Genomic DNA, 25,558 nt, shown 5'->3' with positions numbered 1-25,558 from the left:
TATCAACTGCGCCAAATAACTGTTGTGTTATAGAGGCATTGCCGACCACAGTGCCATCTACTGCCTGTTTACATATCATTGTATTTGAATACACATGTCTATACCAGTGTCTTTGGTGCTTTAGTGTATATCTATGGTGAAGAATTGGTATCAGCTCTACACCATTTACAGTGACATTCTACTGTGGCCGATGACCTCTTTTAAAGTATGACTAATATTTTGTCCAGTGACTTTATATGGGAGACCACACAGATGAGTCATAGTTTTTCCTATATTTAGTTATAGAAGATACACTTTGTAGAAAAGTATTAAACTGGAATAGTTCCATTGAGAATTTGCCATGCTATAAAGTAAAGAATGGTTTTTTGAACTATTAAGGGAGACACAGCAAATTCATATGCTACCAAGTAATTTAAAATATTCCAGATGTTCCAGAGGAAAAATCTTTTGATACAAATAAAAATAATTATCTTTTTGTAAAAATAACTAATTTTTTGTTTTTTGATGAGTGGTCTTGCATGGACACATTAGAATTTCATCTCTGGGGTGTGAAGCAGTGGATGAACTGAGAGAAAAAACATTGGTGACAAATAAGCACACGGTAGGAAAGGGTATGAAATTAGGGAAGGATCCTTTCATTATAAAATGAAAATTCCAAGACAGAAATAACTGGCAAAAAAGACGGAGAAATTCAGTCACACAGATGTACCTCGTGTGGCACATAGGCACACAGAAAGGTCAGATAATCAGAATCAGAGCTTAGATTTTAATCTTCCCATACAACATCAGTTTTCTGCAAGCCACTTAACAGTGTGTACCACTACTATTTCCCTCTTACCTTGGAATTTGTGAATGGAGTATGTGAAGAACTGCCAATAAGCCTCCATATAGCTCAGTTTTCTGTTACTTTCCTTCATGGTAATCTTGTGTGGCGTTGCTTGACTCATCCTGAAACATATATTACCAGATTTTTAACAGAGCACCTATCCAGAATAAACTATACTTTGTTGTGATCTGCCACTGGAGTTGGACAAGCAGTGTCATAATGCTCTTGTGCATAGTAAACAAACCCCTGGCAAAATGTACAGCTCTCCCTTGGATCAACTCTTTATCTCCTCTATTAATCCTACTAGATACAGATACCAGACTGATGGGCAATACTCGAAAGTTGGTTGAGTCAGTTGTGTTCTTAGTGGGTGAATCAAATTTCTATGCATAGGCCTGTGCTGTTCTGCACTAGCATCTGTGGGCCATAGCAACACTAACTGTTAATGAATATTAACATGGACATGTGGATGTAAGAGATGTAACAGAAAGGAATATAGTGTGTTAGTGGGGGTAAGATTTATGGTACCAAGAGGGTTAGGGAAGCGCCAGGAGGCAGGAGGAGAGTCGTATGTCTGTGGGTGGCAGTGGGGAAACTTCGGATTGAGGGAATATCAGTCACCAAACTGCAGGGGCTGAATGAAGAAATGGGAAAATGGAGTAAAATGTTTAGGACATAAATTTATTGAGATCAGGAATGGATAATTAAAAGGATCTGTTGACAGTTAGGGCAAGAGAGTGGAAAGGGTTGGGTTGGGAATAAATATAAGTAAATGTTGTAAGTCTGCTTTTTCCACCACACTAATCAGATACTAATAAATCACAGTAAATAAAACATCCTGACACTCCTTGAATGAAGAAGATAAAAATACTTCTAGAGTTGGCAATTAAAGTACTCTGGAAATTTACTGATTAACTTAAACATTTATAATGATGTGCACATAAGAAGGCAGCTGGTGGGGCAGAGCACAGTAGCCAAGGAGCAGTGTACCATATGACACTTCAGTCAATAGTGTCATTCTCCCATGTCTGCCTGTAACGTGCATAGAGGTCCATATAGATCATTTAGTGTGGATTTTCATCTTAGTTTAGGTATGGAAGGTTACTTAGCCAGTGTACTGTTCATGATGGGTGGCATAAAGCAAATACAAAAAGTATTTAGTTAAGAAGTGACAGCAGTAGTTTTCTAAGATGTAAATGCTGCTAAGGAGAGTCAGGAGCATAAACAGTGGCATGGTGTAGCACTCATTACAGCATAGCCAGTTACCAGGGTAGGCAACAGTAGGAGCATGAGGTATGGGACAGAGACACACAGCACACTGGTGACTCTCTCTCTCTCTCTCTCTCTCTCTCTCTCTCTCTCTCTCTCTCTCTCTCTCTCTCTCTCTCTGCAAGGAATCTATTGCACTGCTGCATTCTTATGAGCACTCCACTACAATGCTGGAAAGCATTGTAACTTTGTCAGGCTGGGAATTTCTCTTAATATGAACCGCTTTCATTGCCCACACATGCTGTTGGTGCACGCACAGCAGGCGAAATGTAGTGAAGTGGAGAATGGATTCTGCACTGCATTAGGAGTATAGAAATGTCTGTGTTCAAGCCAAATGTCAACCCTCGGGAATAAGAGAGTCCAAATCAATGTCCATGGTTTCAGCAAGTTTCAAAAGGTTGCTGTAAATTAGTCCACAGGAGAGCACATGATACGTATCAACTGGCGTAGACAAGTGTGGCCGAGATGGTCTGCGACAGTCCTAAAAATGTTGCTGCTGTTTACCCAGGTGACTTGGCACCGACAGACGTATCACTCTGTGCCATGCTTAATGACATCACCAGATGTATGCTTAATTGTTGAAGTGTTTCAGGTTGTTGTGGCCTGCATGGTGGTTGTTATACTTCACTTCATGCACCAAGCCTTAAATAAATTGCCACATGAACACTCCTTTTATATACAATGAATGTTGCTTACTGAACATTTGGTTGCTGTTAAATATTATTAACTTTGTTCAGACTTCCTCCTTACAGACTGCAGATAAAACAGCTGAAAATTAATTTGTCATTCTCTTTCGCTCCTTGACATAAATAAGAAGTGAGATTCAATTCACCTTCTTATATTATCTTCAAAATTACAACTTAATACATGATATATGGGGACAGCTACCAATTCATATACTGCCTCTCCGTGCTATGTATATAACAGAGCTCTTATTCAACTTCAGTTGCAATACATTCATTGTCTTTGACATTTCACGTTCTTAGGTTTCATGGAGCTCCTTTTTCCCCACTGCCCTTTCCATGGAACTCTTATCTCCATCTCAGTAGGTAGGGTCGTGTGATACTACCCCCTTCCATACAGTCACTGGATTGTTAGCTGTGGTATCAGCACCTACGATTTAAAGCACCTCCCAACAGTGGGGTGCTAACGACTTATTGACTACTGTCACTAACATCTTTTCTCTGACGTTTGTATTTAAGAACGTGATACTCCTCATTCAAGGAGTTGGATGTATCACTACATTCTATTGATTGATGCATCATATCTACAGTCAGTGGACAAGAACAGTTCTCAGAATGTAAAGAAACAAAGTTAATTTCCTGCCAGTAAACATAGATTCCTTTATAGTGTTGGTGACCATGGCTCAAGGCTGAAATAAGAAACAATAATTGGCTGATGGTCGAATTACAATAACAAAAATTTTCTGACTAAATACTCAGATCACAAAATAGCTCTTGGCAGAAAGCCAATTCTAATAGAACAACATGAATATCGCCACTAACTAGTCTGTCAGAAAGTCGATATGGAAAATTACTTAAACCAGCCTGAATTTGGCTGTCAACATAGAGCAGAAAATAAACAAGTATATCAGTTATATTTTCTGGAGTTTAATATAATCATTTGCAGTCAATGTCCACAACAAGTGAGAGTTTCAGAGTTTATTACAGCCAAAATCAACAACCAGTATGATTTACAGATCCAGACTTTTGATACAACTTCGTAGGCCACACATGGACTGGTGGTAATGGTCTGGAGTGTAGTGGTTGCTCCGGGGGTAAGAATCAGCAGTGTAACGGCAGTGGACTGTGATGCGTCTTCCTGGATGCACTGGAGTAAGCCCCTAATTGTGGAAGAATGATTACTCTCAGCTCTTACTCAGTGAAGACTGCCGCCTGTGGTGTGTGTGCGACCTTGAGTGGGGCTACCTTTGGCAGAAAACTCTGTGCTCTAGTTTGTCCCATGTCTGTGTTCAGTATACTAGTCTGTGTATGTTGCAACCTCTAGGGGCATATCTGATGTCTCCTGGTGGCTCGTGGTGTGACCTGGACTGTGCTTGGTGACCAGCAGGCTAGCACATACTCATTTCAGGACCCACCTGAAAGATATAGTCTACAGGTGACTGATGTGTGTACCCACTTGGCTGAGATATATTATACCTTTTGCCCCCCCCCCCCCCCCCCCCTCCAATAGCAAAGATAAAGCACAGCACATGTCAACCTCCTACGGGGCCTCCAGATCAACAATGGTTCTGGTGGCACTGAAAGAATGGGGTGCATTTCCATCTCTGTAGGTGGAGCATTGGCCAGCACTGCAGAGGAAGTGGAAGATCATGTTGGGGGCAACTGGACTTGGTCATGCTACAATGAAGGTGCCACATCTGTGAACAAAGGAGGTGAGGAGGTAGAGGGACCTGAATAGCCCCCATGGCAAGGTCACAAATGATTGGTATGTTTTCGAAACACCATGCTGGTGAAGAGTGTGACTTAAATTATCAATAGCCCCAGCAAGCAAGAGACACATCTGGGGGCCCCATTGCCCAAGTCCATTAGGAAAAGCCAGAGTCCACACTGGGCTGTGGACAGGAAAATGGTACTGCCTTTCTCGCTCACTGGGAGGATTTTGGTGTGCCGGAAGCAGTACAGAAGCCAGATAATGATGTAAGTGCCCTTAGAGACACTCAGTTGGAGATGAACCATGTTGCAGAGCAGATCACTAAACATCCAAAAAGAGGAGCAGTGCTACTTTGACAGGACGGTGAACAGTCAGCTTAGACATTTGTATCTTAAATGTGCAAATGGGATGTTTGGCCAGGTCATTAGAGGCTGGATGGAATGGAACTCTACGAATAAGCTCAATACCATTTTTTGCGCAGAAGGTGGTAAACTCTGCATATGAAAATTGTGAACAGTTATCCATCTCAGGTAGGCCTTCAGTAAAAAAAATTGCGAGAAAGGATGTGGAAAGTTTCATGATCAGAAGTATTTGCTGTTCGAGAGGCATATGGGAAACCTGTATCAGTGTTCACTTGGATCAACCGTGTATGAACTAATAAGGAGCTCTCAAAATCAAAGTGGATATGGGATTGCATGTCCAACATCTTCAACCAGGAAAAAAACTTTCAGTGTGTTGCTGCTTGCTTGGTTTGACAAGTATGACAAGCCGTAACCATAGCGGTGATGTCTCCATCTGTGCATCGTCGATAGATGTGCTGTCACCCCAACCATATAGTTAGAAACTCTCCCCAAAGTCCTGCGTGAAGAAGGTTGAAGACCCGTTTCTGTAGAATGGGGAGTATGATGACCCAGGTTCACTTGTCTCCATGAAAGAGGATGACCCCACTGAGGACTGAGAGTCCATGATGTTGATATGCTTCTACCTCTGGATGCTGGAGCTGTTTCTGGTTGGCCAACCACCATACTTGTGTTCAGTGTAGTATCTCATGCAGAACTGGATCTTCTGCCTTGTGTTGAGTGATGAAAATAGCATCCAGCAGCAGTGTGAACACCGGTTCCTCAGCTGATGTATCCAAATGGAAAGCCAGTTAAAGTTTTGTGTCAAAGGCCAGATCCCATCCCAGAGGTAACCTAGAAAGTACATCAGCATAGCCTGATGAATAGTATACTGATATTGAATCTCATATCGATAACTGGAGACAAAATGAACCCATCGCTGTAGATGTTGTACCGTCTTTGTAGGCACTGAACCAGAGAAGGGGGAGAGGTTTGTGATCTGTGGACGGGTGACCATAAACATAGTCATGAAACTTTTTAACTTCAAAAATGACTGTCAGGGTCTTATTCTTTACTTGTCTATGCTTTCTTTGGGCTGGGTTTTGGAAAAAAGTGTGATAGGATGCACTACACTGTCCATGATTTGAGAAAGGGCTGCCCTTTCCCTGTAATCTGATGCATCTACTGCCAAGATCAGTGGTCAGAATGGATCACATTCTGCCAAACAAGTGGGCTGCAACAGTGCCTGTTCAAAGCTTGGAAGGCCTTGCCACACTCTAGTGACCAGTGCCACATCACATTCTTGCTGAGCAGTCTTTGTAAGGGTTCAGCAGTGGCAGCTGCCTGTGGTATAAACTTACAATAAAAATATAAACTTAATAATAATAATTGATGTGACTAAGAACAGACTTCAGTTGGCTTTTAGTAATAATAATTAAGGTGAAGAAGAACATACTTCAGTTGGCTAATGTCACAAGGTCGGGCAGGTGCTGGACAGCCTCGACATATTGTGGCTTGGGGTGGATTCCTGCAGCACTGGAAACATATTGGAGATATTCTACGTGGTGGACAAAAAAAAGAACACTTATCCTTGTTATACTTTGTTAGCTTGGTGCATCATCTTCAAGGTGCATCATCTTGAAGAGAGTGCAGATCGTCCACCAAGTCCTGGGCAGTCTTGCCTGCAATCAGTATGTTATTGAGGTAGTTTGCTACTCTTTGGATCTCCCTTGTGTGTTGTTCCAAATACCTCTAAAAATAGCTGGTGCATATGGAATGCCAAAAGGCAGTCTATTATACTTGAAAAGACCAAAAGAGTTGTTGATTACCAAAAGCCATCGGGAGTCCTCCTCCATCGGTAACCTGAATTCAGCATCCATAAGATCTGTTTTGGCAAAGAGTCATCCCTCGGATAAATGTGAGAAGATATGCTTGACTTTGAGGATCGGGTAGGCATCTACTACTGACTGATCATTAATGGTGTCCTCAAAATCCCCACAGATTGGCAGCACTCTGTTGGGCTTCTTGATAAGCATAATCGGGTAGGCCCATCGACTGTTGGGTGTGAGGATGTTCTCCTCTTGCAAGTGCTGCTCTATTTTCAATCATCTGGCTGTGCACATCAATACTATGTGCACTATTTTCAGTCACGTGCCTGTGTGCAATAGACTTGTCCATGTATGTTGGAAGCTCTAGTGGCATATCTGATGCCACTGGGCAGCTGCCAGTGTGACCTAGATTCTGCTTGTCAGCTGACAGGCTGGCCTCTATTTGATCCAGGACCAGCCTGATGGATCTGTTATGCAGGTGACAGGTGCACATAGGCACTCAGCTGAGATATATTAATATTGAAGCAACTGTTGAAACCATTTACGCTCCAACATACAGCATGTTTGGCAACAGGATGATCAAGCTAGCATTAATGATAGTTTGGCAGTGTTCATTCATTCTGACAAACAGAAATTAGGGATAAAAACATAGAATGATGCACAGCAGTAGATATGCGGAAAGTTGGTATAAATACATAGAATGGGGCAAAGTAATAGCAATTTAGCTGTGTAGTATTGCATCTTTCACATATGATCCTGCTTCTGATTGCATAAAAAATGTCTGTAACAGGTTTGCAACAGTAGATAGTAGGTATTTCACCTGGTTATAGAGCAGTGGTCAGGGGAGGGGTGGGTGTGATGCTGGCATGTGGATAGATTAAGATATTATGAAGGGCAGTCAAATGAAAACCAAACACCTACCACAGTGGGAGCAGGGAATGGTTCCATCAAAAGTAATAACCACACGTGTTAAGACTTTTATCCCACTGGAAGAGGAGATGATCAGTTCCTGTTTCGTACAATGTGGCTAGCTGCTGACGGATCTACAACTGCATCCACTCTTGCACTTCCTTGTCCAATTGAACCCAACATCCATGCACGAGTTTCTTCATGTTGCCAAAATGTGAAAAATCACACAGTGAAGGATCTGGGCTATATGGAGGATGTTGCAGTATTTCCCAACCAAATTGCTGAAGCGTAGCCTTTGTCTGATTGGTAGTGTGGGGGCAGGCATTAACAGCCAAGAGAATGATTCTGCCAGACAACATTCCAACAGTTGAAGGGCAAGTGGAAAAGTCAGCTCTGGAAACATCTCATGTCTCCCTGCAAAAGAAATCCAAAACTGCACCCACAAGTACTGGTATCATGATGATCTTATCAGGGTGTATATGCCCTGGACCAACTGGGAAATCTGCGAAAAATTTGGAAATTTTTTCATCTGGAAGAAAGCTGGGAAGAACCCGTGAATTTTTTAGAATTCTAGGATTTTTTCATCGTAATTTTTGTAATTTCAACTGCTAAGAACCAAACTCTAACAAAGAATTTTAGTTTAGCTCAATACTGCAGAATTATACTGCAGCAATATAAGTGAGAGAAAAATGCCAACATAAAAACTTAGTTGCAAAGAAAATGTGTCATTTACAATAACAAGGACACAGGGCACACACAAGTGTCTGTCGACAGCAAAATGTATCAAAGGCTTTGGCACAAAAACTATGCAATATTTTGTAACAATAACCTTCTGCCGATGAGTGTGATGTCACAACTGTTTACATTAGGTCAGTTGAGTAGTTGCCAGTGGGCACACGTGCATGCGCAGAGCTGAAGTCGTGCATGAGTAGCTCTTCATCCAGCATCTGGTTACTTGACGTGTGGCTCAGTTGTGTAAGCAGTAGCAGCAAGCAGCCAAATCCTAACTAGAAAAATTGTTCTGGCACACCCAGGCTGCCAGGTTTGTGTGTGCAGATCAGTGAGCAGTCTTGAGTCATGTGTTGCCACATGTCCCATGTCTACATTTAATGATTTTGCTTTTTTTCTCTCTTTTACATCTCTCATGTCAAATGAAAACAAAGTGGGTTTCTGTGTCTGGGAGCTATCAAGTGAATTAAAATACATTCATATAGTTACAGATGACCAAAAACATGTTATTTGTTTCAGTTTTCTGATTTTATTCTACCTCCACGTTATTGGCAGTCAAGCATTAATCGTCTTGCAGAACAGTGATGTTATTTTTGTTGGTTTGTTAAAGAATTTTGGCTATCATTAATCTTTTCCACAAAGGCAATCTATTTATTTGAAGCAAATTGTTTCATTACACATTATAGGCTAGTTTCAACTGATCACTGAATTTCAAGTGCACGTTTTTCATCTTCTGGTATGTATGGCATAATGCCATAATAAAGAATGAATCATGACATAATACAGTACTGGTACTAAAAGAAAACTGGCATCCAGAAAATCTCACTGAAAAGTTAATACCAGGTAGGGGCCTACGTCAGTGTGAATCTGGACATACGAATGTGTACTTTAAGCCTAATTATGCATGTGAGTATGGTTTACAAAATTCCAATGATCTTGGAATATTCTCTGATGTCCTGTTCCTTTTATGACATAATGTAAGCTCTCTTAATGCTGTATACATGTGTAAAAGTTCACTTGAGGATGACTAAGCAGGCAAATTTGGTCAGTAGTATTGAATAAAATGTTTTGTTTCAAATACATTGACAGCCTTAGCACAATTTTACAAATCTGCCTTCTGTGAAATACAATGGTTTTCAATCATGGCATGTTTCATCACTTGTCTGGTACCTCCTCTAGGCTTTATGTTATTTCTTAATTTATGTTGCTTGTATCTTAAATTTACAGAATGCCATTCGTCGCTATATTATAGGCTAGCAGCACACTGTGTTTTATCACTGTAACTCCCCACAAGGCTGTATTTTTACTCCTGGAGTACAGTATAAATGGCCAATCACACAATTTCTTAGCTTCACAGATAACCTTGTTGATTTTTTATCCATTTGAAAAAATCATGGAAAACTTACTGTTCTTAGTTCTGGTGTATACATAAGCTGTTTTTCTGCAGAGTATGAATAAAAAAAATATGTTAAAGTCATCACATAGCAAAATATCAGGGTATTTTTAGTTGTATAGTCTAGTTTTGAAACTAATATTATAACAAGGACTGCTTTTCTTATTCGGCATTCCTTATCTGGAGCAGTCTACTGCCTGTCGAATCTCTGGAACAGTTCTGAAGCAAATGCCACGAAGTGGTTCCTTCATCTTCAGAATCAGTCACATGGACTAAAGTCCGGGGAGTATGGTGGGTGGTACAATACTACCCTGTCCCATCGACCGAACAGAGCAGCCACAGCTTGCGCTGTATGCGCCCGTGCATTGTCATGCAAAATGATGAGAGGGTTGCACAGGTGATTCTCCAAAAACAAACAGTGATACTGTGCATTGATGGTCTGCTGGGGAGGAATGTAATGTGTTAGGATAACACCATCACAGTCGTACACGAGAACCACCTTAACTTTAGACCACTCCATTTGCACCATCAACAGAACAGGCTTTGCTAACGGTACACTACGCCTTCCACGTCATTGGGAACAGGTTCTGCACAATGCTGGGGACTACTGAAGGACAGTAGCAGGTGCAAACGTGTAACTCTTTTGTATTGGTTGTGAATAAATAGTTGCCACTATTTAAGTTCCAACCCTCATATGTTAATTTAAACCTTTAACTCTTTCTATTTTTGTGGTTGCGCTACTTAAGTGATGTTCCTATTGGCTGTCTACACCACGTGTCATATGCTCTGAATGTCTGCTGTCATTGGTTGGCGAGAACACATGATGTGAACTATGATCGGCTAACAAAAGGACATAGCAATCTCGATGTCAGTGCTTCGGAGACTAACATGGTGCAGCTTGTATTTATACTTTCATAATAAGAAAATATGGAGTGTACGTATTGTTGCCGCATCAAAGATATTTTTGAAACACATTATTTAACATAGAGAAAGTGTATTTGCATCCAGTAAAAAGCATATTTTAACCAGGAAATCCAGGAACAATCCAGGATTTTTTTTTTCTTGGCCTTGTATACATCCTGCCTTCTTGTGTGACTGCAGAGGCCCTGTGCTCATTGAGTTCCTTGGGTGTGGAACCACAATCAATTTGCTGTGCTATGAAGACACTTTGCAGAAACTGCAACAGACTATGAAGTCATAATGCCCAGCTATGCTGTCGGATGGACTTACTTTGTTGCGTGATAATGCCCGGCCCACACTGACAATCGGATGAAGCCTACGCTTCAGTGATTTGGTTGGGAAACATTGCAACATCCTCCGTACAGCCCAGATCCTTAACCATGTGATTTTCACATCTTTGGCTGCTTGGATAGCAGTTGCAGTTACATGAGGGAGTACAAGAGTGGGTGCAGTTGTGGATCCCTTAATGACTGACCTCCTTCACCAAAACAGGAATTGATTATCTCATCTCCCAGTGGGATAAACATCCTAATGCGTGTGGTGATTACTTTTGAATCGAACTATTCCGTGGTTGTATTGAGGTGGGTGTTCGGTTTTCATTTGACTGCTGGTTGTACGTAGATTGAATGGACAACAGAACATCACTTTTCAGGAAAGTGGCATTGTGTAAGAATATAGAAGCAATGTTGAGGACAGAAACAAGCTAAACATTCTTAAAGAAAATAGTTTTATGGCAAAAGGTACTTGTCTGGAATTGAACAAGAAGTTAGTGAGATATTATAGTTGAAAAGGTAAAGAAAAGAGCTCATAAAGAGGTGTTCATAAACTTCTTAGTATATCGTATCACAACAAGAAATTTATAATTAAGGCAAATGAGAGCAGATGACATCCAGGTTAATGAACTGGGGTACTGAAAGAGTAGTAGAGCATGTTAATTACAGAAAATGACAGGAATTGAAGCAAGCAATACATGTTTTCAAAATTTTAATTACTCAAATTTGATGTGGATAACATGGCACAAAGTGGAAAGAACTGGAGAATTGTTTGATTCCAGTCATATGATTGATTACTGACGGAAGAAGAAAATAAAAATGTTAGAGAAAGTTGAGTTTATTTCAGTATATATATTTTATACGGCTCCACATAAGTTTCTTTTTGTAAGCAAAGTTGTAGTGTGTATGTAACAAAATAGTCAAAAACAAAGATAATGTGACTTACCATACGAAAGCGCTGGCAGGTCGATAGAAACACAAACTGACACATACATACACACAAAATTCAAGCTTTCGCAACAAACTGTTGCCTCATCAGGAAACAGGGAAGGAGAGGGAAAGACGAAAGGAAGTGGGTTTTAAGGGAGAGGGTAAGGAGTCATTCCAATCCCAGGAGCGGAAAGACTTACCTTAGGGGGAAAAAAAGGACAGGTATACACTCGCGCGCACACACACACATATCCATCCACACATATACAGACACAAGCAGACATATTTAAAGACAAAGAGTTTGGGCAGAGATGTCAGTCGAGGCGGAAGTGCAGAGGCAAAGATGATGTTGAATGACAGGTGAGGTGTGAGTGGCGGAAACTTGAAATTAGCGGAGATTGAGGCCTGGTGGGTAACGGGAAGAGAGGATATTTTGAAGAGCAAGGCATGTTTAGCCACAGGGTGATCCTCATTACCAACAAACAGTGTCTGCCTGTGTCCATTCATGCGAATGGACAGTTTGTTGCTGGTCATTCCCACATAGAATGCATCACAGTGTAGGCAGGTCAGTTGGTAAATCACGTGGGTGCTTTCACATGTGGCTCTGCCTTTGATCGTGTACACCTTCCGGGTTACAGGACTGGAGTAGGTGGTGGTAGGAGGGTGCATGGGGCAGGTTTTACACCGGGGGTGGTTACAAGGATAGGAGCCAGAGGGTAGGGAAGGTGGTTTGGGGATTTCATAGGGATGAACTAACAGGTTACGAAGGTTAGGTGGACGGCGGAAAGACACTCTTGGTGGAGTGGGGAGGATTTCATGAAGGATGGATCTCATTTCAGGGCAGGATTTGAGGAAGTCGTATCCCTGCTGGAGAGCCACATTCAGAGTCTGGTCCAGTCCCGGAAAGTATCCTGTCACAAGTGGGGCACTTTTGTGGTGCTTCTGTGGGGGATTCTGGGTTTGAGGGGATGAGGAAGTGGCTCTGGTTATTTGCTTCTGTACCAGGTTGGAAGGGTAGTTGCGGGATGTGAAAGCTGTTGTTAGGTTGTTGGTGTAATGGTTCAGGGATTCCGGACTGGAGCAGATTCGTTTGCCACGAAGACCTAGGCTGTAGGGAAGGGACCGTTTGATGTGGAATGGGTGGCAGCTGTCATAATGGAGGTACTGTTGCTTGTTGGTGGGTTTTGTGGACGGACGTGTGAAGCTGGCCATTGGACAGGTGGAGGTCAACGTCAAGGAAAGTGGCATGGGATTTGGAGTAGGACCAGGTGAATCTGATGGAACCAAAGGAGTTGAGGTTGGAGTTGCCAGTAGTTTCACTTTGTATTCACCTTCTCCTTTTTACCGTAATCTGCTGTACAATTTTATCCCGCCTATATATACTCAATAATACGTAACCCCACTTCCAAACCATAACCAAAAAAATTTTTTGCCGCTTTCAACACTACCGCCGCTATAAAATCCACCATTTCTAGTTCACAAACAGTTCCTTTCACCTTTTAAACAACCATTTCGGCTAGTTCTAATAACTTTCGCTTCATTTCCATTTCTGTTTTTCCCACAGCACTGATAATTTTTAGCCGCTTCCCACAGGTTTTAATGTCATTATTTCTTCGTCAGACTATTGTTAGCCTCATTTTCATAATTTGCCGCCACAAAACCACTCCTTTTAATATATTACACGCAGTTTTTTCGAAATTTTCCCGAATTTCTCCGTCCTCTAACGTGTTTTGGCGGCAACACAACCACCTAACCTTTGTGCACATCGTTGTCTACCAACCCAAGTCCAACATAGCCCAGCTGTAACCAACACCTTCTCGCCTTTTTTCACACCAGATCTCCAGTTACTTCCCAGTCCACCTTTATCCCTCCCCATATATTTTTATTTTCATTTTCATTTCAGCCTCATGTTACACTTTCCACCTTCTAATACCATGTCACCCTCACAACACCCCCACAATGACCCCATTAAGTTTTATTTACATTCCCTCCGCAAACATGCCTTCGCCCTAGCCAGATTATGCTCCCATATTCTATTTTCTCAGGCTTGTCTGACATTTGGCATTACCCCCAAAGGCTTCACACTTAAAGTTCCCATCTCTGGCTGCAACCCTTCTTTCCATCAGTCCCTATACCAGTTCAAAACTGAACAATCCATTGCCCTCACCCACCTAATCCTTCACCTACACATCAACTCAGCCAATGAACACACCCGTCAACTCCTATCCTTAATAAAAGTCCTTAATCTTTCCTCTCCCACATCCACACCGGCTGTTCAGAGCATCCTCCTACAGGCCAACCGTAAATTAGAACAGCATGCCACCCTCCACCTCAAAAAAGTATCCAATCTCCTGGTTTCCCACCTCTGGAAAGGCAACGCACTCACCCTTCACAACCTTTCCAGCAAACCTCAACCTCCTCTCATTGCACACAAACCCGGTCCCTCCCATCTACTCAATCTCCCACTTCCAGCTCCACTCCTTCCAAAACCTCAAAATTCCAATCAACACAATCTGGAACCACAACACCCTAATTCAGTAGTTAACCTTTCCTCCAAACCTCTCTCCCAATCCGAAACCTCTGTCCTATCCAAAGGCCTCACCTTCAGCCCCACTCCCAGATTCAACCAAACAGCCCTCGTCAAAGATTTACTGTCCTACACTCGTACTCTCTGCTGGAAATATCACTTTGCCACGAAGAAAAATGATCCTAATCCTACTCCTAATGATCCAACTCCCCAAGACACCATCCAAATTGAACCCTGCCTGGAACAGTTCCGTCCTCCGTCGCAGCGGGACCCACCTCCTCTTCCTCAAAATCACCCTCTCCAAACCTTCCAGGAATTTCTGACTTCCAGCCTTGCATCTCAATCCTTCTTAAAAAACCTTAATCCTACTCCCAACATCACAACTGCTGAAGCCCAGGCTATCCGTAATCTGAAGGCTGACCGATCCATCGTCATTCTTCCGGCGGACAAGGGTTCCACGACCGTGGTACTTGATCGTCGGGAGTATGTGGCTGAGGGACTGCGTCAGCTTTCAGACAACACCACATACAAAGTTTGCCAAGGTAACCCCATTCCCGATGTCCAGACGGAGCTTCAAGGAATCCTCAGAACCTTAGGCCCCCTGCAAAACCTTTCACCTGACTCCATCAACCTCATGACCCCACCGACACCCCACACCCCTACCTTCTACCTAAAATCCACAAACCCAATCATCCCGGCCGCCCCATTGTAGCTGGTTACCAAGCCCCCACAGAAGGTATCTCTGCCTACGTAGATCAACACCTTCAACCCATTACATGCAGTCTCCCATCCTTCATCAAAGACACCAACCACTTTCTCGAATGCCTGGAATCCTTACCCAATGTGTTACCCCCGGAAACCATCCTTGTAACCATTGATGCCACTTCCTTATACACAAATATTCCGCACGTCCAGGGCCTCGCTGCGGTGGAGCATTTCCTTTCATGCCGATCACCTGCCACCGTACCTAAAACCTCTTTCCTCATCACCTTAGCCAGCTTCATCTTGACCCACAACTTCTTCACTTTTGAAGGCCAGACATACCAACAATTAAAGGGAACAGCCATGGGTACCAGGATGGCCCCCTCGTACGCCAACCTATTCATGGGTCGCTTAGAGGAAGCCTTCTTGGTTACCCAGGCCTGCCAACCCAAAGTTTGGTACAGATTTAGTGATGACATCTTCATGATCTGGACTCACAGTGAAGAGCAACTCCAGAATTTCCTCTCCAACCTCAACTCCTTTGGTTCCATCAGATTCACCTGGTGTTACTCCAAATCCCATGCCACTTTCCTTGACGTTGACCTCCACCTGTCCAATGGCCAGCTTCACACGTCCGTCCACATCAAACCCACCAACAATCAACAGTACCTCCATTATGACAGCTGCCACCCATTCCACATCAGACGGTCCCTTCCCTACAGCCTAGGTCTTCGTGGCAAACGAATCTGCTCCAGTCCGGAATCCCTGAACCATTACACCAACAACCTAACAACAGCTTTCACATCCCGCAACTACCCTTCCAACCTGGTACAGAAGCAAATAACCAGAGCCACTTCCTCATCCCCTCAAACCCAGAATCCCCCACAGAAGCACCACAAAAGTGCCCCACTTGTGACAGGATACTTTCCGGGACTGGACCAGACTCTGAATGTGGCTCTCCAGCAGGGATACGACTTCCTCAAATCCTGCCCTGAAATGAGATCCATCCTTCATGAAATCCTCCCCACTCCACCAAGAGTGTCTTTCCGCCGTCCACCTAACCTTCGTAACCTGTTAGTTCATCCCTCTGAAATCCCCAAACCACCTTCCCTACCCTCTGGCTCCTATCCTTGTAACCACCCCCGGTGTAAAACCTGCCCCATGCACCCTCCTACCACCACCTACTCCAGTCCTGTAACCCGGAAGGTGTACACGATCAAAGGCAGAGCCACATGTGAAAGCACCCACGTGATTTACCAACTGACCTGCCTACACTGTGATGCATTCTATGTGGGAATGACCAGCAACAAACTGTCCATTCGCATGAATGGACACAGGCAGACAGTGTTTGTTGGTAATGAGGATCACCCTGTGGCTAAACATGCCTTGGTGCACGGCCAGCACATCTTGGCACAGTGTTACACCGTCCAGGTTATCTGGATACTTCCCTCAAACACCAACCTATCCGAACTCCGGAGATGGGAACTTGCTCTTCAAAATATCCTCTCTTCCCGTTACCCACCAGGCCTCAATCTCCGCTAATTTCAAGTTTCCGCCACTCACACCTCACCTGTCATTCAACATCATCTTTGCCTCTGCACTTCTGCCTCGACTGACATCTCTGCCCAAACTCTTTGTCTTTAAATATGTCTGCTTGTGTCTGTATATGTGTGGATGGATATGTGTGTGTGTGTGTGTGTGTGTGTGCGCGCGCGCGAGTGTATACCCGTCCTTTTTTCCCCCTAAGGTAAGTCTTTCCGCTTCCGGGATTGGAATGACTCCTTACCCTCTCCCTTAAAACCCACTTCCTTTCGTCTTTCCCTCCCCTTCCCTCTTTCCTGATGAGGCAACAGTTTGTTGCGAAAGCTTGAATTTTGTGTGTATGTATGTGTCTGTTTGTGTTTCTATTGACCTGCCAGCGCTTTCGTATGGTAAGTCACATCATCTTTGTTTTTAAATATATTTTTTCCGTGTGGTATGTTTCCCTCTATTATATTAACAAAATAGTCAAATACATCCTGGCAGCAGGCTATTGCCTTATCATAATTTTATGTGCAATGTTTGATATTTGAACATTTATGTAATGTCTTGACTTAAATTTGTTCTCCAGCAAGAGTTTACATGTTCATGATGCACCTGATGTCTGTTACTGTAAAGAAATATTTTAAATTTGAAGATTGGTTCCTTAAAACAGCAAATTATTAAATTGCTATTGTTCTACAGTACCTTAAACAACCAAGCTGAAGCAGCAGCCCAGAAAATATTTGAAAGCAGCATGGCTTCTACTGCACAGAATCGTCGAAAAACCCATAGTGAATTACAGGAGAAACTGAACAATCTATTGATCGATGTACGATTATTTGAAAAAGGGCTCCGCTCTTTTAATGACAAAGATTTACAGCAACAATTAACAAAATATCTTTTGAAGAGTCTATGCACTGACATAGTTACTGATCTTTTTACATATGTTGCACAGGAAAATATGCTTCAGTGTGACTTAACAAAGGAGCTAACAGCAGAGGTAATTTCTTGTTCTTCTTTTTATAGCACTGCTATTGCTAATAATAATAATAATAATAATAATAATAATAATTCGTTAGTCAGCCATGTAATGACCATGATAGCTTACAACCGTTACGACAATTGTTCTTATTTTTGTGCTCTCTCTCTCTCTCTCTCTCTCTCTCTCTCTCTCTCTCTCTCTCTCTAATCTTCTTATATCCGCACTCAGAAAGTTCTGTAGAAGGCCTATAGAACTTCTAAAACTGTTTCAGTTTTGTGCATCTTATTGTATACCCAAATGTTTATATGTCATGGCATTGTTGTTTTGGTTTTGAATCACAGTTGGTGGAGACACATTTTGTTCATTTAGAGTAATTCGTTCTTTGTATGATCATACAAACAAACTCTGGTTTTACAATTTGTGTCAAATTTTTTCTACTTTGTAATATATTTTTGGTATGGATTTTTTAAAGTGTAGATTTCATCTCTGTAATTTGGACCCAGTATTTTGTGTAAGATCATTGTCTCTTTTCATTTTAATTCAGATATTAAACATAAGACACTCTACTGCACGTACTGACATATATGTAATGAAAGTCATGTCTTTTGGAAATCTATTTTCATTTATTTGTGCCTCACTTTCAGTTTAATATTGTTATTAAAATTATTTTAAACTTTTCCTTCCTTGCGTCACACTAGTTAATCTTCTAAGTGATTTTTCTTTATTTTACACCCTTCCTTAACTACTTTGTGAGACAGATTAGGGCTAGTACTTAGAAAATAATTTAAGAATGAAGGAGGCCACACACCTAATAGCAGAAGTGATGAGTTGTTGATAGGCACATACAAAAGAGAACGAAAGTGTGCTTGCCAGGATTGCATTTTGGTAGGTGGACTAGGGTGGGATGGGGATTGTGTTGCACGAGATGGGTTAAGGGAGAAAAATCGGGGAGAAGCGTTACAGATGAGTAGCTAGTGGCTCAAAGAGAGGCAACAGGTTTGCTGGCTAGGAAAACAGGAAGGAGTGGCAAATGGACAGCTAGGCATGTGATAATGTGTATCGGAGCCAGCGAGATGTCGAGATGTGGTGCATAGTTAAGATGATATGGAGGAGTGGCTTTAACATAGTGATGGGACCGGGGGGGACTGTTGGGTAGAGGATATGAGGATAGTGAGTTAGCAGAGATTGAGGCCAGGAGGGTTTCGAGAGTGAAGGGTGTTTTGTAAGGGTAACTGCCATCTGTGTAGTTCAGAAAAGCTGGTGCTGGAGGGAAGGCTCCAAACAGCATGGGCTGTAAAGCATCCATTGAACTCAAAACATGTTGTGCTCAGGAGTCTGTTATGCCACTGTGAGGTCAACTTTGTTCTTGGCCAAGATTTGATGGTGGCCTTTCATCCTGGTGAACAGCTAGATGGTTGTTGTGCTGGTACAAACAGATGTGCATTGATTGCAGCAGAGTTGGCACAGTAGAGGAAATCAGTATAAAGGTAGGGTTCCTACAAAAGCAATACAGTGTTTGAACCATTCTCGTGTCAAATTTATTATGAAAGTAGTAGATGCATATAAGACACAAACAGTCATGATGGAACTACATAGTTTCTTTCATAACATGAGTAATAAAATAAGACGTTTGCATTTCCTGGATGGAAACTGGTATAAAGGCACTCACTGTCCTGTTGTGTAAATGCATTGTTAGTACTTTGCCTAACCTCTGTTCTTCCTAAATACCTCAAAAAATTCTCTTTGGCATTGATTGTGTTAGGGTTTGTAGTTCTTGTAGTGCAGGTACTGCCCACTCTTCTCGTATCGGTCATTTCAGCTCACATACGGTCTCAAATTGCGTTCCATTGTGATAAACATGCCTCAAGAGTGTTCCCCAAACATTTCCCAATGGTGTTTAAATCCAGGTCACATGCAGGCAAGGACAAGAGATTGATATCATTGCCTCCAGTCCCTTCTTGGTTGTGCAGGAATCTGCACAGATGCATTTTCATGTTGAAACTAGACTTTTGTCCCATAGGTCGTCATACATTCTAATCCATTCTGTCTCTAGCATCTCAGGGTACATATTAGAGTTCATTCTAGTGTACACCGAAACAATGTGCTGCAATTTATCTTTCGTGCAGAATGCTGCCTAAATCATAACACTTCCACCACTAAAATTTCTGCTCATTCTTACCTGCTGCTCTGTTCTCAGATCATGTCAGTCATATTGAAATCCATCCAGACCACCTAAATTAAGCCTCTTTTCATCACTGAAGATCACTTTATCCCATTCTGGAGTCCATGACGTGTGGTTTTCAGCAAGTTCCAAGCTAGCCTGTTTATGTTCAGGTGTTAGAACATATTTCTGCAGTCATTTCTTGAATGCAAGGTGTTTTGCCATTTGAAAAAAATATGTAATTCAGATTTTGCAGTTCCTGGCAACTGTAAATCAGGAACAAGTTGAGATGAATGATGGTTTGTGGCCCTTGCTTTGTACTGAAGTAATCGTATTGATGCCTTGGATAATTTTCTACTTTGTCCATGTTTTCCATTTTGTCCATATCATGTGCTGAATATAGTGAAATAATAAATTGCTGCACTTGAATGCTTCAACTTCTTGGTGATTTGACAATTGGAGTGTCCCATTTCCTTGTACACTTCAATTTTTGCTTTTTCATCGCATGATAAATGTTTGCCGCATGGCTATGTCACATTCGTGGTGTATGTACACAATATGCATTGTCACTAATGGTATCTCTCTTCTATTGGCAGGAAAGGCATGTACGCACACAGTAAAACCACACGGGGCCAACTGCCTTTTTGTCGAGTTTCATCCTCTACCACTTTAATCACTGATGTTATGTTATATACTGTGCTACTGACATCGAATGTGATACCATTTGACTGCATTTGTCAGTATATTGGATCTCATACTACTGCATATACACTGTGTGCAACTGTGCCAACTGACAGTAGTAGTTTTCCTATAAATATCTGTCACTTTATACTGATTTCCACTACTGTATATAACATTGCTACTTTCACAGGTGGCACTGTCTTTGATGGAATAGTATAAACCTGTGACAAGACTTGCGTAGGAAGTGCTGGGTAGATGAATCAGGCAAGTCTTCTACAGACATATGACATTTGTGGCAAGAGGTTGGGAGTGGGAGTGGCAAAGGGATAGACCAGGATGTTGCGCAGGTTGGGCGGACGATGGAATGCCACTTTAGGAATGGTGGGAAAGATGTTGGGTAGGATGTCCTTACTTCAGATAACTCGCTGTCTCCACACCCTCTACTGAACAGTTTCATCTCCCTCCATCCTGCCATGCCTTCCAATCCACATCTTCACATCGTCTTCATCATGCACTGCATCTTATCATCTCCAGTACCTGTGTATCACATGCTTAGCCCATGCACATGTCATGCCTCCCGTGTGTGTGTGTGTGTGTGTGTGTGTGTGTGTGTGTGTGTGTGTGAAAGAGAGGGGGGGGGGGCACGCACACATATGCATGTACTTTAGATCATCAAAGAATTTCTTCCGAAACCCAGCTGCGGCGGGGAGGGGGAGAGATAGTAGCAAAGGAGTAGAGGATGGTGCTTCTGGGAGCATGCAGACACATGATAGGGATAGGGTAGGGATGCTATGTGCAGCCGAGATGATTTGGGGACAGCAGCTGGGGGGGGGGGGGGGGGTGCTGGAGGGGGATGGAAAAAGAGAGAAGTGGCTGTGTAGTGATAGAGTTGGAGCAGGGAAGATGACAGGTGAGTGAAGGACAGAGAGTAGCAGAGACTGAGGCAAGGGGGCGGTTACGAGAATGCAGGATACAGTGGAACTTCGATTTTGCTTTCTCTGACAAATGCATAGCCCCTGTGAAAAACCCACAAGATCAATGCTAAAAGTTCTCTGTTTTTACATTTTGTCCAACTAAGGTTTACCTCGATTATAAGTTCATACTCAATGTCTCGCTTAACTTCATCTCATTGTCTTCCCATTGATATTTGATGTCATTAAACAAGTTACAAGTGGCTCAAAAAACATATGGCTTGCACCACAGGTGGTAGCAGAATTAGGGGAATATTTTTGGCCATTGTGGAGAGGGGAGATGTGAGACAGGAAATGCTGATATAATCCATGATTGGTGTTGCCAGCACAACTTGCAACATTTACCTTCACCATGCAGTTATGATACAATTACTGCAAGGTTGCTGCGGTAAAGGAAAAACAAGAGTGTCAATGTGAAGTGTTGCACACTGAGCCAATATTTGATGAAGAGTCCCAGCTACCACCTTTTGTGCCACTTGTAATTCAGTCTCATTGTTTTTCACATGTTTCCCACATACGGTGTTCAGCAGCAAAATGTCGTCAATCTTTTAAATTTGAAGTCTGAGTTTTGAAGAATATGCTTAGTCATAATCAAGGAAACATCGATCATTTCAGGCTAGTGAACTCTTATTGGCCGGTGACTTATTAAGTAACGCAGTAGCCATTGCAGCCACCAATACATGCAAAATGAGCTCGCCTACTGGATGTGTGTAGAGGGGGTGTGGCCCTTCATTGTTGGGAGTGCAGGTTGTGGCGAAAGCATTTGGTGAAGTGCTGAAAATACTGTTTTTGTGCAAATTATGTGCTATGACGGAGATGTCATGTGGAAATAGAACAAGGGTTTTGCGATAGCACATTTTAAAGACTTTTGTGTTCAAATCTGACATGATACAGTTGCAACAACACATGATACAATTGCAACAGCTATGTACACTAATCATGCATATACTTTGCACCACACACTGTAGCTCATAAAGATTGGCATCAGTGACAGAGGGCATAAAATGAAACTGTAGCACCTGAGCTTTCTTTCAAATTAACATTTTACACAGTACGCAGAAATTCACTGAGCCAACTATAATAAACTTGTAACATCAATTGAGAAAGTAAACTCATTTTTTCACATCTTTGTTTCTCTCAACAAGCCTAAAATAACACTTTAATGGTGGTGAGCGTGTGAAGTGCAGCTCATAAGAAAAACATTAAACAATAACAGCAATAGTGATAAAATATGTCATTAAGCAGGTGTCCAAATTTATGCTTAGGGCTTAACTGCTAAGCTGCTGTGATGTTTTTGGTTTAATTCACCATTTTAATCAATTTTTACTTTTTTATGGGTGAGCACAAAGGATGATCTCTCAAAAATGTGTGTTTGAACATATAATTCGCGGTCATAGAATGTCGCAAAGTAGCTAGATTACCTTTTACCCAGATACCAGTTTCAATTTTGTTGTGAGTTTGAGTTTTTACTTGCTGTTACACATGTTTGATTGTTTTAGGAACTGATTAAATTCATTGCCACAAATTATTGTATAAACATTGTTTTTGTACTTTTAATTTCCTCACTTAGACAAAGTATTGGAGAGGATTGTGATTTTATCACATATGCCAAATTACATGTGTTTTTGCTCATATTTTGGAGGGCGTTTTAACATTTTCCTCAGTTTTGTGTTTTTAAAGCCTGGACCACACAATAACATAAAATAGGGGTTTCATTGTATATTGCAGGGAGAGTTCGCACCTGTGCAATTCAGAAAAGCTGGTGTTGATAGGAAGGATTCGGATGGTGCAGGCTGTGAAGTAGTAGTTGAAGCTAAGAATGTTGTGCTGAGCAGGATGTTCAGCAACTGGGTGCTCCAGCTGTCTCTCAGCTTCAGTTTGTTGGTAGCCATTCATGTGGACAGACAGGTTGTTGGTTGTAATGCCTACGTAGAAAGCAGCACAGTGGTTGCCAGCTTAGTTTGCTTTTATAGGTAGCCCTGCCTTTGATGGGATGGATAGGTGATGCCTGTGACCAGACTGGGGTAAGTGGTAGTGGGAGGATGTGTGGGACAGGTCTTGCATGTAGATCTATTGCAGAGACATGAGCCAAGAGACAAGGGATTGGAAGAAAGGGTAGAGTAGGAATTGACAAGGATATTGTGTAGGTTCAGTGGGTGGTGGAATACTGTGGGAGTGTTAGGAAGGATAGTGGGTAGATATTCCTCCTTTCAGAGCGCAACAAGAAGTAATTGAAACCCAGGTGGAGAATGCAGTTCAATTGCCTCAGTTCTGGGTGACACCAAGTCATGAGGGAAGTCATCATTTGTGGCCTGATGGTGGGAATGCTGGAGGCAGTGTATGTCTGGAGGGACAAGGCAAGGGAGATCTGTTTCTGAAGAAGTTTGTGAGGGTAATTTTGTCTGTAAAGGCGTCAGTGAGACCCTTTATATATTTGGAGGAGGACTGGTCATCACTAGGCTGTGATGCTGAGCAGTTCCCCTCCAGACTGCATCCATACTTGGTTCACCATAAAACTAAACCTCATGTAAACATTAAATGCAGAAACCTCATTGGATTTCATTTCGCGTGGAGCGGAACCCAAGCTGTCTCAAGCACAGTCAATTATGACAATGAGGATACATTTTATGCTGTGTGTTATTTGTACATCGACTCAGCAATAATACGGGACAATAGCTTTAGTGGTGCATTTAACTTGGATGACACTGGCCAGCCACCTGGATCAACTAACCTGCAGTGATGTGAACAGTTGTAGTAAAGACATAAAAAGAGATGAGCAGAGAACAATATAGCATTGGATGTCATTTAAGTTTTGAACTTGAGGAAGTAATGGTAAAACACAGGTGATATGCTTCATCGGTGATCTGATGGAAAACATAACATGCTCTCAATCTTAGCTAACATAGCATTATAATTAAAAATAAGAGTGATGAAAATCCCTGACTTTTAAAAGGGTAATTTTTCTACATGAGCTATGTCCAGAGTAAAAGCGGACTGCTGGGATTTCACCGTGTAGTTAAATATTGAAGCCACTGAAGGTAATACAGTCAGTCGTCTGATAATTTCTGAATGCCTTCCGTATCAGACTCTGAGGAATATGGTACACTTCGGTACTGCTACATTGATAACGAGGCAATCAGCAGCAGAATCCCCAGCCATCAGAAAATCCACATTCCTTCCTCCTCTTTTATGACATACTGTTCTGCATTTCACCATCATTCAGTAGTGACATGCCACAAAACTTCTTGCATTAGTTCAGTATGTTTGGCAGCTTAAATATCTTGTTATTTCTCATGACAAATCCCTTAGCTTGGCTCGTATCAATTCTATTGGGTTCAAATTGCAGTGTTAAGGTGACCACTGTAAAAATGCAGCATTTGTACAGTGTGCTCAACACACTGAAAATTACTGTTTTCCGTGTTTCTTTGACACTTACCACTCTGGCTCTTGTGAGACCACATCTGTCCTACAAAACAATGGACATATTCAAACAAAGCGTGTTTGATTTTTAATTTATCTCCAAAAAATTAAACTGTGTAGTGTTTCATTAACTTCAGCAGTCTTTAACAATCTTTTATAAAATGTCAATAATTAAGAATATGTATTTGCAATGAAAATCAGAATTTTGCACGTGATATGTTATTAGAAACCAGATGATGTTCATTTTTCCTGAAAAAAAAAAAAAAAATGATGGTTAAGTCTGAATTAATTACATAACAAGGTGTGCTCAAAAAGTAAAGTGACTTTATATTTTTATGAAAAAATATGTATTTATTCATCAATATTCATGTTGTCCCCTATGCTTCTTCCAATCCTCGAAGCACTTTTAGGTGTAGCCTGGAGTACTTCCATTGATGCAGTTTTTATTTCCTCAGTTGTTGAAAATCTTCATCCTTTCATAAATCTCTTTAGTTTTGGGAACAGAAAAAAGTCGCAGGGGGGGCCAAATCCATTGAATATGGTGGCCGAGGCATGATTTTGTGTTGTTTTTGCCCGAAAAATCTCTCACAAGCAACAATGAATCAGCAGGTGCATTGTTGTGATGCAAAAGCCATGAATTGTTTTTCCACAATTCTAGGAGTTTTTTGCGTATTGCTTCTCGCAAACGGTGCATAATATCAATGTAATACTCCTTATTGACTGTACGACTCTTGAGGCAAAAAT

The 25,558-nt window shown here is 41.9% G+C and overlaps 1 protein-coding gene across 1 annotated transcript in view; it reads left to right on the top strand.

Moving 5' to 3' along the window:
• Nucleotides 1–25,558, top strand: part of LOC124605522 (E3 UFM1-protein ligase 1 homolog) — a 65,388-nt gene that overhangs the window by 32,004 nt on the left and 7,826 nt on the right. The window contains exon 10 of the mRNA XM_047137265.1: nt 17,302–17,599. Within this exon, the coding sequence (XP_046993221.1) occupies nt 17,302–17,599 (298 nt within the window). The remainder of the gene's footprint in view (nt 1–17,301; nt 17,600–25,558) is intronic.

Source organism: Schistocerca americana, chromosome 3 (assembly GCF_021461395.2).
Source record: "Schistocerca americana isolate TAMUIC-IGC-003095 chromosome 3, iqSchAmer2.1, whole genome shotgun sequence".
Classification (NCBI taxonomy): Eukaryota; Metazoa; Arthropoda; class Insecta; order Orthoptera; family Acrididae; genus Schistocerca; species Schistocerca americana.
This window is presented reverse-complemented; position numbering and strand designations above follow the sequence as displayed.